The following is a 15551-nucleotide window of genomic DNA, read 5'->3' as shown; positions in this document are numbered from 1 at the left end:
GATACCAAGGGAACATTTCATGCAAAGATGGGCTCAATAAAGGACAGAAATGGTATGGACCTAACAGAAGCAGAAGATATTAAGAAGAGGTGGCAAGAATACACAGAAGAACTGTACAAAAAAGATCTTCATGACCAAGATAATCACGATGGCTTGATCACTCACCTAGAGCCAGACATCTTGGAATGTGAAGTCAAGTGGGCCTTAGAAAGCATCACTACGAACAAAGCTAGTGGAGGTGATGGAATTCCAGTTGAGCTATTTCAAATCCTGAAAGATGATGCTGTGAAAGTGCTGCACTCAATATGTCAGCAAATTTGGAAAACTCAGGAGTGGCCACAGGACTGGAAAAGGTCAGTCTTCATTCCAATCCCAAAGAAAGGCAATTCCAAAGAATGTTCAAACTACAGCACAATTGCACTCATCTCACATGCTAGTAAAGTCATGCTCAAAATTCTCCAAGCCAGGCTTCAGCAATATGTGAACCGTGAACTTCCAGTTCAAGCAGGTTATAGAAAAGACAGAGGCACCAGAGATCAAATTGCCAACATCCGCTGGATCATGGAAAAAGCAAGAAAGCAAGAGAGTTCCAGAAAAACATCTATTTCTGCTTCATTGACTATGCCAAAGCCTTTGTGTGGATCACAATAAACTGTGAAAAATTCCAAAAGAGATGGGAATCCCAGACCACCTGACCTGCCTCTTGAGAAACCTGTATGCAGGTCAGGAAGCAACAGTTAGAACTGGACATGGAACAACAGACTGGTTCCAAATAGGAAAAGGAGTACGTCAAGGTTGTATATTTTCACCCTGCTTATTTAACTTCTATGCAGAGTACATCACGAGGAACCCTGGGCTGGAAGAAGCACAAGCTGGAATCAAAATTGCCAGGAGAAATATCAATAACCTCAGATATGCAGATGACACTACCCTTATGGCAGAAAGTGAAGAGGAACTCAAAAGCCTCTTGATGAAAGTGAAAGAGGAGAGTGAAAAGGTTGGTTTGAAGCTCAGCATTCAGAAAACAAAGATCATGGCATCTGGTCCCATCACTTCATGGGAAATAGATGGGGAAACAGTGGAAACAGTGTCAGACTTTATTTTTTGGGGCTCCAAAATCACTGTGGATGCTGATTGCAGCCATGAAATTAAAAGACGCTTACTCCTTGGAAGGAAAGTTATGCCCAACCAGCAGCAGATAGTATATTAAAAAGCAGAGACATTATTTTGCCAACCAAGGTCCGTCTAGTCAAGGCTATGGTTTTTCCAGTGGTCATGTATGGATGTGAGAGTTGGACTGTGAAGAAAGCTGAGTGCCGAAGAATTGATGGTTTTGAACTGTGGTGCTGGAGAAGACTCTTGAGAGTCCCTTGGACTGCAAGGAGATCCAACTAGTCCATTCTAGAGGAGATCAATCCTGGGTGTTCATTGGAAGGACTGATGCTAAAGTTGAAGCTCCAATACTTTGGCCACCTCATGCGACGAGTTGACTCACTGGAAAAGACTCTGATGCTGGGAGGGATTGGGGGCGGGAGGAGACGGGGACGACAGAGAATGAGATGGCTGGATGGCATCACCAACTCGATGGACATGAGTTTGAGTGAACTCCGGGAGCTGGTGATGGACAGGGAGGCCTGGCGTGCTGTGATTCATGGGGTCTCAAAGAGTCGGACACGACTGAGCGACTGACCTGAACTGAACTGAACAATAGAAAAGAAGTTTGCTCTGGTCCTCAGCCGAATAATCAAACCAGGAGATGAGTTTATAATCACAAAAACTGAGGAGGTAGTAATCAGAAAACATATCAGGAATATATTCAAACAAATCATTCAAAATGGAGAAAAATACACAATTCAAGGTCACAGCATGTTTTTAAAAACAGATATTAAATTTATGAGTCTCTGAGTTTCTCTTTTTACTTTTCTAGTTTACTTAAAATTTTTTTTTCTCATTTACTTCTAAAGTAAAATTCAGTACAGGACCATATACCATTATAACTAATATAAACATGATTGAACCAAACACTTGTGGCATCTTTCTGTTTATTTGCACTTTGATGAGGCTTGTAAAAATATGAGGATTTTTTTAAGCGAAAAAACAAATATGTCTTGCGTATAAAAATAGCCCTAATTTTCATTTCTCACCGTTTTCATTTCTCCCAAAGCTGATCATTTTTGTAAAGAACAACAACAAAAATTCCTTTGAGAGATCTGTTTTTAAGGATGAAAGAGATAACCCTGGAACTTAAAATAACCACATCATTCTCTGCAAGGCGATCAACACCCCCTGCAAAAGATCATTAGCTATCTCTGGAAGTAACTGAGAAGTTTTTTTTGTTGTCGTAGATGCTGTTAAGACAAAACGAAAACGAAAGGTTGTGTTCACAAAAAAGAGAGATCTGCATGGAGTAGAGAAGGGAGCCCCTCAAACTATAACTCTGTTTCCAACAATTCAAGAAAAAAGACTGACACCCTGACATCAAAAAGAGCTCCGCGTCCTAAGAGAAACGAATGCATCCAAAAAATAGATAGGATATCCGATCTCACTCTCGCATCCTGTGCAGCTTCTTGGAGGGGCCAGTTCACTCCATTTGGGCACATACCCTTGCTTTGGGAACAGGCTGTGGTATACTCATGTGGGACACTCTTCAGCAGCACCAATCTACCGTGATACTAAGTTGCCTAGTGGTTACCTGGGACTAGGAGTGGGGTGGGCAACACAGCAAAGGGACCAGACGGAACTTTTGGGGGCGACGAAAACTTTCTATGTCTTAAATGGACAGATAGTGATACCCACTTATTCCTTTGTTAAAACTCATCGAATTGCTAAACTGAAGTCTGCGATGTAGTTTGTAAATTGTATTTCACCAGGGTTAGTGAAAAACAAAACAACAAAACACACTGCGTGTACTCCAGAAATACAGTGGCTGGCCCCGTGCTTCAGGATAGTGTTTGCTGCTGCTGCTGCTAAATCGCTTCAGTCGTGTCCGACTCCGTGTGACCCCATAGACGGCAGCCCACCAGGCTCCCCCGTCCCTGGGATTCTCCAGGCAAGAACCACTGGAGTGGGTTGCCATTTTCTTCTCCAATGTATGAAAGTGAGAAGTGAAAGGGAAGTCGCGCAGTCGTGTCCGACTCTTCGCGACCCCATGGACTGCAGCCCACCAGCCTCCTCCGTCCATGGGATTTTCCAGGCAAGAGTACTGGAGTGGGGTGCCATCGCCTTCTCCGCCAGGACAGTGGTAGCCAGCATTTATTTGCAGAGAGGCTAGCGCTGCGATCAGTAGGTCATCTGATGAAATTCTCAGCCTGTTTTCATTTTATAGAGGAGATACCGAACTCCGAGAGACGAGAATTCAGTGCAGCTCACACAGCCCAAAGACCCTAGAGCGGGTATATTAACCCAGGCTGTGAGTGTATGGTTCAATTTTAACCACTGCTCCATGCTGCCGGTACGTAGTAAAAATCTGGATAAGTATGTTGAATGAAAGATTCCTGCTACGGAACGTCAAGGCTCACAAGAGGCCCAGTCAGAAACTGAAACCCAGCAGCGAGACAAGCACAGACCACAGGCCTCCAACAGATCAGGACCGCGCGGCGGAGGGGCGGGGCTTCGCCTCCTGGGGGCGGAGTCATCGTTTCGCTTTCCGGCAAGCTTGTACCTCTTCTCTTGCCGTAGTGCCTGAAACCGGAAGTTCGTGCTAGGCGTGCTCTACGTTTCCGGCCGAGAGCTGGACTTCTTGGTACCCATGTGGGAGCTGCTGTGAAGGTTCGCTGGCCTCTGAGTCCTGCCCAGAGTCGAGCTCCGGGTGAGCAGGGGCTGTGAGTCGGGGCGGTATGCAGGGGAGGGTAAGATGTCCTCGAATTTTCGAGTCTCCGCGGAGTTGGAGCTGAGAAACGCTTGGCGCGGCCCTCGGGGATGTCATTAGCTATTATCGCTGTTGCTTTAGGGTTTGCACGTTTGGCGTCTGGGGGTTCCTGGACAGCAGGTGATGTGTCCGCAGCCGCGCTGAGTGCGGAGGAAGGTTGCTTGTACATGAGACATTTGCTGTTTGCCGTTACGCGGTCTTCCAATTTTGTAGAGGGTTCTCACGGTGGGTCTGTTTCTTAACCTGTGTTTTTAGAAGTCTGCCAGCGTGAAAGATGACGTCCTTAGCCCAGCAGCTCCAGCGACTCGCCCTCCCTCAGAGTGACGCCAGTCTCTTATCTAGAGATGAAGTTGCCTCTTTGTTGTTTGACCCCAAGGAAGCGGCCACTATCGACAGAGACACCGCCTTTGCCATTGGTGAGCTGCCTTTTAACTTAGAAAAAGCCTTGGGAAGCATGTGTTACCCGGATGTTGCTGTGTTTTCTGACCCGCTCTCTTAGCGGTTTGTAACTTGCTAACTCGACTTACGTTGTTAAGGGAGAGAGAATGGCAAATAACTACGCTCTGGATGCATAAAATGTGTATAGGTAGCGGTATCTGAATTTCACACCACGGTTGGGGGGAGTCATCTAAGGTGTAGAAAGGAAGAGGCTGTAAGCAGTGGTTGGGGGATCAGGGAGCGGTCTTCCAAGGACTGGCCTAGTTATTGTACTGAAATTGTATTCAGTAAAATTCAGAAAAAAAGAAAAAAGACCCCCTACCTGGAGGTACTTTTTCTTCTCCTTGGTGAGATGAAGTTTATTTTCTATGTTGGATAGAAATCTATGTTTGGGACTGTATTACAGGTTATTTTAAAAGAATAGAGAGAGTGTTAGAGGAAACTAAAACTGTAAAAGAAGTGCGAGGTGAGTTTACTTGCTAAGAATTGTTAAATAAACTGGAGTTTTCCTAGGATGCACTGGCCTGGAAGAACTGCTTGGAATTGATCCTTCCTTTGAGCAATTTGAAGCACCATTGTTCAGCCAGCTAGCAAAAACCTTGGAGCGCAGCGTTCAGACCAAAGCAGTGAACAAACAACTGGATGAAAGCATTTCTTTGTTTCTTATTCACTTGTCTCCTTACTTCCTGCTGAAACCGGCACAGAAGTGTCTGGAGTGGTTGATCCACAGGTAGCAAATGAAATTACAGAAATAATTATGGGATGATAACATTGATGTGTTTAAGTAATGAGAACATTTATTAATTTAAATATTGAGATAAACACGGTTTGTATTGGGTGAGATAAGCATGTCCTATGTTGAGCTCATTTTTATTGATAGTGAAAAGTAAAACTACTTTTTAGAAGATCTTGAGTAAATAGTCTAACCTCATTTGTTCTAAGGGGCTTATGTCACTTCGCTATTACAAATTGCTACTGCATATTTGGGGCAATGAGTGTTATTGAACTTCTTGCCAAAATAACAAAAATGGTGGTTTGGGAAGAGAATAATATTATTCTTTAAAATACCATAACTTAAGAAAAGCAGTAATAGCTAATGTGTATGGAACACTTTACACCAGGCCTGATGGTAAGCACTTTGTTGGCATTACCTCAGTGCTTACAACATTCCTGTGGAGGAGGTGCTTTTATCGCCATTATACAATTGAGAAAACAGGTGTAGAAAGTTAAGCTGACAGAGTCACATGACTAGTAAGGGGTGATATACATTTGTTTCCAAGGTCTGATCTTTCATCTCCTTTTGAAATTGTTTTAAGTTTACTCAGTTTATTTTCTCATTTACATCACATTGGTATCACATCATAGTTTACACATTTTTTTTTCCTTATGTATGTTTTAAAAGTAGAAAGACTTCCACTTCATTAACTGGAAGCATGGGGGTAAGGGAAGCCAGTGAGTCATTGAGAAAACATAGTTTAACCTGGGTCTTCTGATTATCACATCATTAGATTCTTCAACAAAAAAAGAGTCAAATTTGTATTATTTCCCTCGGTCTTCTAGCATTTAATTTCCCCCAAATAGGTCATTATTGTAAGGAGTACTTTTTGCCTTTGGTTTTGCATTTATTTATTCATGTAACTTATTTATTTAGCAAACATTAAGTTCAACACAAGGATAAATATGCTGCCCTTTCTTACCATTGTGAAATAAACAACACCGTAAGTGTGTATACAAGGTTTTGGGAGTGTATGGTGCTGTCTGAAGTAGTTGAGGAGAGCTTCATGGAGGAAGTGATGTCTTGGCTACTACTAAAGCCCTATTATAGAACTAATAAAAAGCAAGAGGTATGGTGCTATAAGAGAGAAGGGATAGGAGAGCTTAGACAGGCAGAGGGATCACTTGGCTGGTAGAATTAAGAAAAACATCTTGAGAAAGAATCCTGAAAAGGATTTAGATCTTAAAGGCTAGAAAGGATTTAATCTGACAGAATTAATAAATCTATCTTATGTTAATTGGGTGGCATGACCAATACCAAGTTTTGTAAAGTTCATGGACAAATTAAATATGCTTGTAATTTCATAGCTTTTTTATTCAAAGAAGGTAATATGATTACTTTGTAATTAGTCTTCTGGTTTTAGGCTCATGATATTAATAGGTAAACTGAGGAAACAGCTGTGGAAGGTGAACTTTGGAGAACAGAGAGAAATTGAGTGTTGCCTAGTTGACCCAGTTTGGTTTTCTGTTGGTTTGACTGCAGTAATCCCAAAATCATGTTAATGTAATAAATGGATTTTTTTAAAAGTTGGGAAAAAGTGAATGGATGTCAATTTTGATATTGAATATTTAAAAATATTACTGCATAAGAATTGGCCAACCCTATTGAATACTTTAATGCCTGTGCTTTAAGTATGCTATACCTTGCTTCTAGTTTTATCGTTGTTTTAAGTGGGTTTAAGTCACTGATGTACCATTTGGGCACGTAAGGAAATATATGCTTGTAAGTTTTGTATCAGTTTGAATTGTTTGCTTTTTTTTTCTCCAGGTTCCATATCCATCTTTATAATCAAGATAGCCTCATTGCTTGTGTTCTGCCATACCACGAGACAAGAATATTTGTGCGGGTTATACAGCTTCTAAAAATTAATAATTCAAAGCACAAATGGTTCTGGTTATTACCAGTTAAGGTATGATTGTTGAATGACATGTATCTGTATTAATTTCAAGCCTTCATAAAAGGTATTATTTGGAAAAAATAAAGCCATTGGTGTTCCTAAGAGTACACCGAGCATTACCTCCATCACTTTTTATTTCTAGCTTCCGTTTGAAACTATTATGAATGCTGGCTTTTGTTTGGCACCTGATAGTAGGATAGGCAGTTTGTATTTTATTATCTTTGATTCTCACAAAAAAGCATTTTACAGGTGAGTACAGGCTCAGAGAATTAAGTTACTTACCAGCGTTCAAGCAGCTCTAAAGTGGCAGAGTCGAGATTTGAATCTCGATCTGACTCTAAAGCTTGTCTTTCCTCTGTACTATGCTGTCTGCATTCAGAATTTTGGAACTGAAAAGCTTAAAAAAGTTAGGTGAAGAAAAGCATAAAATACTTAGAAAAAGTTAAAAAAAATCACTTGAAGGACTTCAGGAAATTATTGTGAAGACGATGCTAAGAATTAATTTACAGATAAATGATAGGATGATTGCCTTACAGGAAGGCTCTGGCTGAGGTCAGATAGCATGATTTTGTAGGAAAACAACTGACTTTCCATTACCACCATGTTTGTAACTATAGTAAAGAAAGTAGATGTATGTTGTTAGCAAGAATTTTATTAAATGTTGAGTGTGGTGATTCAGGCCAGCAGGCGGCAAATGGGATGGAAGTAGGCTAACAGGCTGTGACCATGGAACGAGTAACTTTGTGGCTGATGACAGGTGGTCCATGATCAGAATTAGTAAAGAGAAAGGAATGGGAATTTTAATTAGAGAAAGAAAAGAATTTGGATGTAAAGCACTTAAACTAAAGAATATTAAGGAAGAGAAGGCCAGTCTGTAGCAAAGCCTATAAAACTTTTACTCATTCTGCTAGTAACATTATTTTTTCCCCTAATCTACACACAGACCCTGCTCTTCTCTAGACACTTGTTTCAGGTATCCAAACCACACTTACCTATTAAAATTTGCTGCAAATTATCTTTTTGTAGATCTGTTCAGAATTTATTGAGCACTTATATATATATGCCATGCACAGTGCTAGGTCATGGGAAGAGCAGTATAAGTTGACTGGGTTCCTGGTCTATTTCTATTACTAGTGTAAAGCAGTGGCAGAACCATATCACATTGACTCAAAAACCAAGTCTAACTGGTAGAGTTACTAAGAATCTAGAGAATCTGGATTTAGATAAATACATATCAAAATGCAACACATGATAAGTAACCATTTTTCACTGAGTACCTCCACACTTATTGCTGGCCCTTCTCTTGAATTTCTTAAGTTTGCACAATTTTATATGTTAATCTCTTCTTTACTACCAGTTATAATGGAAGACTGTATTTTGTATTAATGAACTGTAGCAGTTTGAAGCTGTTGTTTTGGTAGGTACTTTAATGATGAGTTGGTGAATTATCCTTAGTAACAGTTGGTTCTTCCTGTCTGTGACAGCAATCTGGAGTGCCCTTAGCTAAAGGAACTTTGGTTACCCACTGCTACAAAGATCTTGGATTCATGGATTTCATTTGTAGTCTGGTGACAAAATCTGTGAAGGTGAGTAATATACTGTTTCACGAACGTGTAATTCCATTAGAAGGCTGTTTCCTCGGCCTGGAGAAAGCCAATGAAGGCCTTCTGTAGTAATAGCGGGACTTTGAAGAAGTGTCTTTTGTTAAGTGATCTCCTCTTTTGGAACATGAGCAGCTTGATCAGTCTTTCATCACCAAAGCTCTACAAAAGTTCTTCTACAAAAATAAATTATTGTCTTCCTTGCCAGATTCTTTACAATGACTGTTTAAACAAAGACACAGTCTAAAAATGTCAGGAAGGTTGTTTATTCTTGCCATGTTTAATTGAACTGTTAAATGTATTTGTCTAATATGGTAAAAGTAGTGTCAGCCTGAAGTAGTTGAGAGCTATAAATATGTTTATACTTATATCTCATTAGCTTTTCACTCCTAACTGTTTGGTTTGTGGTTTTTGTTCCAGGCTTTTGCCAAGTATCCTGGGAGTTTCACTCAGTTGAGGGTGCTCTTAACTTTCTATGCCTCTACCATCGTGTCTGCTCTGGTGGCTGCCGAGGACTTATCCGACAATATAGTTGCCAAGCTGTTTCCGTATGTTCAAAAGGTTGGCCCTGCCTATGTGTAAAATAGATTATTTTGTACTGGAAGAAATTTTCTTGCTTTTGAAAATTTCACTTAGGCATAAATGTTTTTACATTGGCAGTTTATTTCAGATGGTTGATGAAATTTAATTTTTAGATAAAAATAAATTGACTTCTTAAAAACTTATCAGAATGGAATCTTAGTTAAGAAGCTCCTTAAGAATGAACATTGGGGGACTTCCTGGCTGGTCCAGTGGTTGAGATTTGGCCTTCCAACTCAGGGGGGTGCAGATTCAATTATTGGTCAGGGAGCTAAGATTCTACATGCCTTGTGGCCAAAAAACCCAAAACCGAATCAATATAGTAACAAATGCAGTAAAGGCTTTAAAAAATGGTGTAAATCAGAAAATCTTTGAGAGAAAAAAAAAAGGAAAAGTGAAATTGTTTTTAAAAGAGAATGGATTAGAAAATCTCTTCAAGGCAGAGGCTTTCTTTTCATTCTTTTTGTATTGACTCTGCTTCTTAATGTTTCTTCTGCCCGAGTGTCTCATAGCCTCCCACCTTTCCAGGTTCCCCACAGATGAACTGCAAAAGCCCCCCCACCAGTGTACCCAAATTATTGTCTTTAATCAGATACTGCTTTGTTTCTGATTGAAGTCTCCCTTACACATTTGGATGTTTGCATATAAAAGAAGACTCCTTTGTTCCTTTTAGCATGTATAGTGGACATTTGAGTTGGGAGACCTTCTGAGATCCCTTCTGTCATCCGTGAGTCTTGTCTCATTTCCATGTCCCCTCAGGAAAGGGGCCGGCATCTTGATTTTCCACTTCTGTGGAGTGTTGACTCTCAGTGTGCATTAGGTTGTATTCCTCTCTAATTTATGACACTTCCAATTTGTCAAAGTAAAGTAACATTTTTCAGTAGGCTAAAATAACATAGTTTGTCGCTTTTCCTTATATTTTAAAAAATATTCAGGGATTGAAATCATCTTTACCAGATTACAGAGCTGCAACATACATGATAATATGTCAGATTTCCGTGAAAGTGACCATGGAAGATACCTTCGTTAACTCCTTGGCTTCACAGATTATCAGAACACTGATCAGAATTCCCTCTCTGATCAAGGATGGATTGAGTTGCTTGATAGTGCTCCTTCAGAGACAGAAGCCAGAGAGCCTGGGGAAAAAGTACGTACAATTGAATTGAGAATGATAATAATTGGAGGTAAATGAAGTTATTTTGAGTAGTTTTTTTCATGGGATAAATTTTATGCTATTTTTAAAAATTGCCATTCATTGTCTTCTAACATGTAAAGTCAGCATCTTATGTCCTTGCTCCTTCAAAGGCCATTTCCTCACTTGTGTAATGTTCCTGACCTTATTACGCTACTTCACGGGATTTCTGAAGCATATGACATCAGTCCTCTTCTGCGTTACATGCTTCCCCACCTGGTCGCCTCCATGATTAATCAGGTTACAGGTAAATGGTTTTACATGTTGTGTCCAAAAGCTTACTTTCTCATATTTAATTTTCTTAAGATAAAAACCACAGCCTTGTTAATATCTTTTAGATATCCAGAGTTTCTGCTGTCCAGCTCTTTTTGTGTAATTTGTCTGTTTTTCTGACATGAGAAACATTTAGGGTGGGGAGCATATTGGTTGAAGGGACAACCTTGTTAATTGAGTGATACACAGTATTTTTTTTTATTTTTATTTAATAAATGGTACAAAGCACAATGCCAAAAACATTAACAGTTAAAATTTCACCAAATGAAAAAATACTATAGAATACACAGTTGTAAAAAGCTCCATTAAGTTATTTTACAACTGCCTCAAGCTGCAAAAAGGAAAATAACCCAATACCATACCTAAGTTATCCCTCTCTCAAAGTAATGCCATTTATGTTATAAACCATGAGCACCCCATCAAAAGACGGGAACTGCTTTTGTTAATTCATATATATATGACTGTATCACTTTGCTATACACCTGATTTTTTTGATTAATTTTTATTGAAGTAAAGGTACTTTACAGTGCTGTGTTAGTTTCTGCTGTACAGCAGATGAATCCGTCATAAATGCACCTGTATCCTTCTGGACTCCCTTTCAGGTACCACAGAGCATTGAGTAGAGTTCCTTATGCTATACAGTAGGTTCTCATTGGTGGTGGTGGTGGTGTAGCTGCTAAGTCGTGTCCAACTTTTGCGATCCTGTGGACTGTAGCCTGTCAGGCTCCTCTGTCCATGGGATTCTCCAGGCAAGAATACTGGAGTGGGTTGCCATGCCCTCCTCCAGGGGCTCTTCCCGACCCAGGGATCGAAGGTGGGTCTCCTTCATTGCAGGCGGATGATGTACCAGCTGAGCTATGAGGGAAGCCCAGGTTCTCACTAGTTCCCTATTTTATGCGTAGTATCAGTAGCGTGTACCTGTCAGTCCCGGTCTCCCACCTGCCTTCTTTCCCCCTTGGTATCCATACATTTGTTATCTACATCTGTTTCTCTGTTTCTGTTGCAAATAAGATCATCTGTACAGTTTTTCTCGATTCCACATGTATGTGTTTGTTTGTTTTTCAGACTTACTTCACTCTGTGGCACTGTGTGTTCTTGTACATATTTCTACATGAAAAAAGACTATGGAATTATTTTAAAACAGTTAAAACACATTGTTGAGTCGAAGTTTCCCTTTTCATCTAGATATTTAATAAACTTTAGTGATTGCTTTACAATAAATATCTGCTGCTGCTAAGTCACTTCAGTCGTGTCCGACTCTGTGTGATAAATATCTAGTTGCCCAAAAAAGTTTTTCTCCCTTGAGTCATTGAAAATATAACATGAAAAATCTCATGTGTGAAAATCCAGATTTTAAAAAAGCCCAGAAGCTAATTAGAAGGTGATTATTGGCATTATATGTTTTTACCTTTCAATAAATATGGAAAGACAAGGAAGACATTCTTGGCCCTGTTGCTACTGGACTAAGAAAGACATACTAAGAAAGTCGTCTCTAAAGTTATATCCATTTATTGGAAAACAAGGTTTACTTAACCTAATCTCAGTTTAAACATGAGTTTCAGAAAAATGACTAGCACAAATGAAAGGGTACATTTCCTGTTCAGATGGTGAGTAGTGAAGTCAGGGCCAACATTCATTCTTACATAATGGAAGATGACAGCTCTTGGTTCAGTAAGGAGGCATTGAGATGAAAGTTTGCCTGTGTTCAGATAGTTTCGGAGAAGGCAATGGCAACCCACTCCAGTACTCTTGCCTGGAAAATCCCATAGATGGAGGAGCCTCCTAGGCTGCAGTCCATGGGGTCGCGAAGAGTCGGACACGACTGAGCGACTTCACTTTCACTTTTCGCTTTCATGCATTGGAGAAGGAAATGGCAACCCATTCCAGTGTTCTTGCCTGGAGAATCCCAGGAACTGCGGAGCCTGGTGGGCTGCCGCCTGTGGGGTTGCACAGAGTCAGACATGACTGAAGTGACTTAGCAGCAGCAGCTAGCTTATTGAGATGCAGACTCAGGCCCCAGCTTCACCGCTTGTAATGTGGTTTGGGGAAAGACTGTGTTCTTTGGACTTTTGTTTCATTAATGAGAGAGGCATGATAGTACTCGTTTTTAAAAAATACAGAGGATTTCAAGTAAAGGATAAATGAGAGTGATGTATACAATGATTTTAAAAGATGCAAATGTCCAAATAGGTGTAGTACACTTGAAAATAGGTATAAAGCTGGATGTGGATATATGTCTTAAATTTATTCCTGTAGAAAAATTTTCTGCTATTAAAAAACCTAATAGCATGCACATGCAAGAACATTTTTCTCCAGTCAATTTTAATTTGTTATGTATGCTAAGGAGAAGAAACTGAAGAGATGGATGGCCAAATCTATAGGAGACTCTTAGAAGCCATACTTATAAATATATCCCTGAAGAACAACTTAGACCATTTGTTGGCTGGGTAAGCTCTTACTTTTGACATGCTTTTGATATTTGTATTTCTGTGGCTTAGTATACTTCTCAGGGTTGGTTAACAGTTTTCCAGTATCCCTCTATAATGTATTTCTTGCTTTGTCCATGTTCATTTAATTGTAAGTGCTTAGTCAAGTGATTGTGGCAACAGAAAAAGAAGTAATTTCCCGTGTTTGTCTTTAGTGTATATATGTGATCATGCAGAGTTAATAGTGAAGATAAATTTGGGTTATATTATATGTAATTTGTTGTTGTTTAAAATTTCCTTGTAATAAGTGGACCAAAATGCAGGAAACAATATATCACAATTGGTAATCAGTAAATGTTATTAAGAAACTTAAACCACTAAGTAAAGATAGTTGAGAGTCTGCCGTTTTCTTTTCTTACTGGAAGGGCAACTTGATACAGTGAAAAGAATGTAGTCATAGTAGTCAGAGAAAAAGTGGAGGTGTTAGTTGCTCAGTCACTCTTCGTGACACCATGGGCTGTAGCCCGCCAGGCTCCTCTGTCCGTGGAATTCTCCAGGCCAGAGTACTGGAGTGGGTTGCCATTTCCTTCTCCAAGTGATTTCCCAACCCTGGGGATTGAACCTGGGTCTCCTGCAGTGCAGGCAGCTTCTTTACCATCTGAGCCCCCAGGGAAGCCCAGACAACAGTTAAGCCCTTCCTCTTACCGCCTCCAGGCGAGTAGGGTAGTGAGTCCTGCAGGCCAGGCTGCATGGGTCTGGCTTTGTCATTGTGCGTGCTGTTGGGCAGATCCCTGTCTGCAGGGTGTGTCATTTGCACATCCTGCTCCCAAGGTGGCTTGTGAATGAAATGAGGTTAAATATGCAAAGTACTGTTGAGAGCTTGGCTGTGCACTCAGACAGGGATTGAAAATTGTGCTCCACTTTTTATTATGTATAGTGCTCACTGAGTATTGCCTCTTGTTGCTGTTTTTGTTTAACCTCAGGCAAATTATAAGACTTCTTAGTCCAAGTTTTTGTATCTGTAAAATTAATCTAATCTTTACCCTGTGGAGGTCTCACAGAGATAATACATTCTAAAGCACCTAGTAGGTAGTAGGTGTTCAATACATAGTAACTCTCATGCCTGCTGGTATTTGTTTTGTTTTGCAGCCTTCTTTTTGAAGAGTATATTTCATATAGTTCCCAGGACAAAATGGATTCTGATAAAGTATCTTTACTTAATGAACAGTTTCTTCCACTTATCAGACTTTTAGAAAGCAGGTAAGCTATGTGTGTGTGTGTGCGCAGTTATTAATGTGTACCTCTGGTTTTATAAAGAGATGATTTACAAGTTACTTAATATAATGAAGGAATTATAAAGGGATTGTTTTGCTTTTCTACCTTTCAGGAAGGGACAATTATAGGATTTAAATATATTTGAAATATAAGAGGGAATAAAGGTTGTATGGGGGCTGTGGAGAGTATAATTTTTATATAGACTGTTGTTGAAATAGTCATAGTAACAAATTTGATCAGTGTCATTTGGTTTTACATATTCTGTTTGTCAGAAATTTAAGTCTTAATCTCAGTAATTTTAACAAGTTATATTTTTTTCTTTTATACCTAGATGGTCTGTGTAGTTAATAACTTAAGAATAATGAACTGACTCTTTAATTTCATCCCAGATACCCCAAAACATTAGATGCTGTATTAGAGGAACGCCTAAAGGAAATTACAGACCTGAAAAAGCAGGAGCTTTTTCACCAATTTATCTCTCTTTCTACAAGTGGAGGAAAGTATCAGGTAACTTTCTTCAGGGGATTTGTGACACAGATATTCATGGGATTATTTGAAGAGCTTGGGAAGGAAATTTGCTCCTTCACTCCTCTGTTTGAAAAGTTCCATGGAGAGAGACGATTTACTCAGTTTGCCTTAGTTACCAGAAGTAAGACTCTGAAGCAGGAATTAAATAATTGCAGAAAGGTACAGTAATTTTTAAATAACTGTGAACCTGATGCTTATTTCAGGAAAAGTGTTGTTTGGAAATTTTATATCTAATGCTCATTAGCAATCACCAAAAGATGACCTAACTTAGATTTCTAGAGATCCTTTTCTTTCTCCTGTATCTTTACTTCTTAACACAGCACCCACCAGCCACATGTGGCTATTTAAGTCATTGATTAGGAAAAGAGAAACAGATTTTGTTTCATGATTTTGTTAGGACTTCAGAAATTTTCTAGGGACAATTTGCCCCAAGTCTTTGTGCTAGAAGTTAGACACTTATGTAGTTCTTATTGTTTGCCTTGAAAACAAATGTTATGAAGAGAAATGTGATTGTTTTGGTTTTTCTCTTCCATAATTAGACTTTCATCTTTGGGGATATTTCATTTCCAGATCACAGGTTGATAGACTTCCTTTTTAGTCTAATTACATAAATAAATGAAGTTGTCAACAACTCCAGTGTCACATTGTTTTCTTAATAGATGAAATGCATTCTCTCTCGGTGATCAATTTTTTTGATAC

At 39.5% G+C, this 15551-nt stretch overlaps 1 protein-coding gene across 1 annotated transcript in view; it reads left to right on the top strand.

Moving 5' to 3' along the window:
• The first annotated feature begins 3709 nt into the window (after positions 1–3709).
• Positions 3710–15551, top strand: part of HEATR1 (HEAT repeat containing 1) — a 50001-nt gene continuing 38159 nt past the window's right edge. Inside the window, exons 1-11 of the mRNA XM_055425749.2 lie at positions 3710–3808; positions 4124–4284; positions 4820–5036; positions 6849–6990; positions 8463–8564; positions 9000–9140; positions 10094–10305; positions 10464–10597; positions 12968–13070; positions 14199–14309; positions 14714–14831. Coding sequence (XP_055281724.2) covers positions 4143–4284; positions 4820–5036; positions 6849–6990; positions 8463–8564; positions 9000–9140; positions 10094–10305; positions 10464–10597; positions 12968–13070; positions 14199–14309; positions 14714–14831 — 1422 coding nt within the window. The 5' untranslated portion in view covers positions 3710–3808; positions 4124–4142. The remainder of the gene's footprint in view (positions 3809–4123; positions 4285–4819; positions 5037–6848; positions 6991–8462; positions 8565–8999; positions 9141–10093; positions 10306–10463; positions 10598–12967; positions 13071–14198; positions 14310–14713; positions 14832–15551) is intronic.

This window comes from Moschus berezovskii, chromosome 12 (genome assembly GCF_049115385.1).
Source record: "Moschus berezovskii isolate FMDL1 chromosome 12, NW_MosBer_1.0, whole genome shotgun sequence".
In the NCBI taxonomy this organism is placed as follows: Eukaryota; Metazoa; Chordata; class Mammalia; order Artiodactyla; family Moschidae; genus Moschus; species Moschus berezovskii.
The sequence above is the reverse complement of the archived record's forward strand: the minus strand, read 5'-3'. Positions and strand labels throughout refer to the sequence as shown.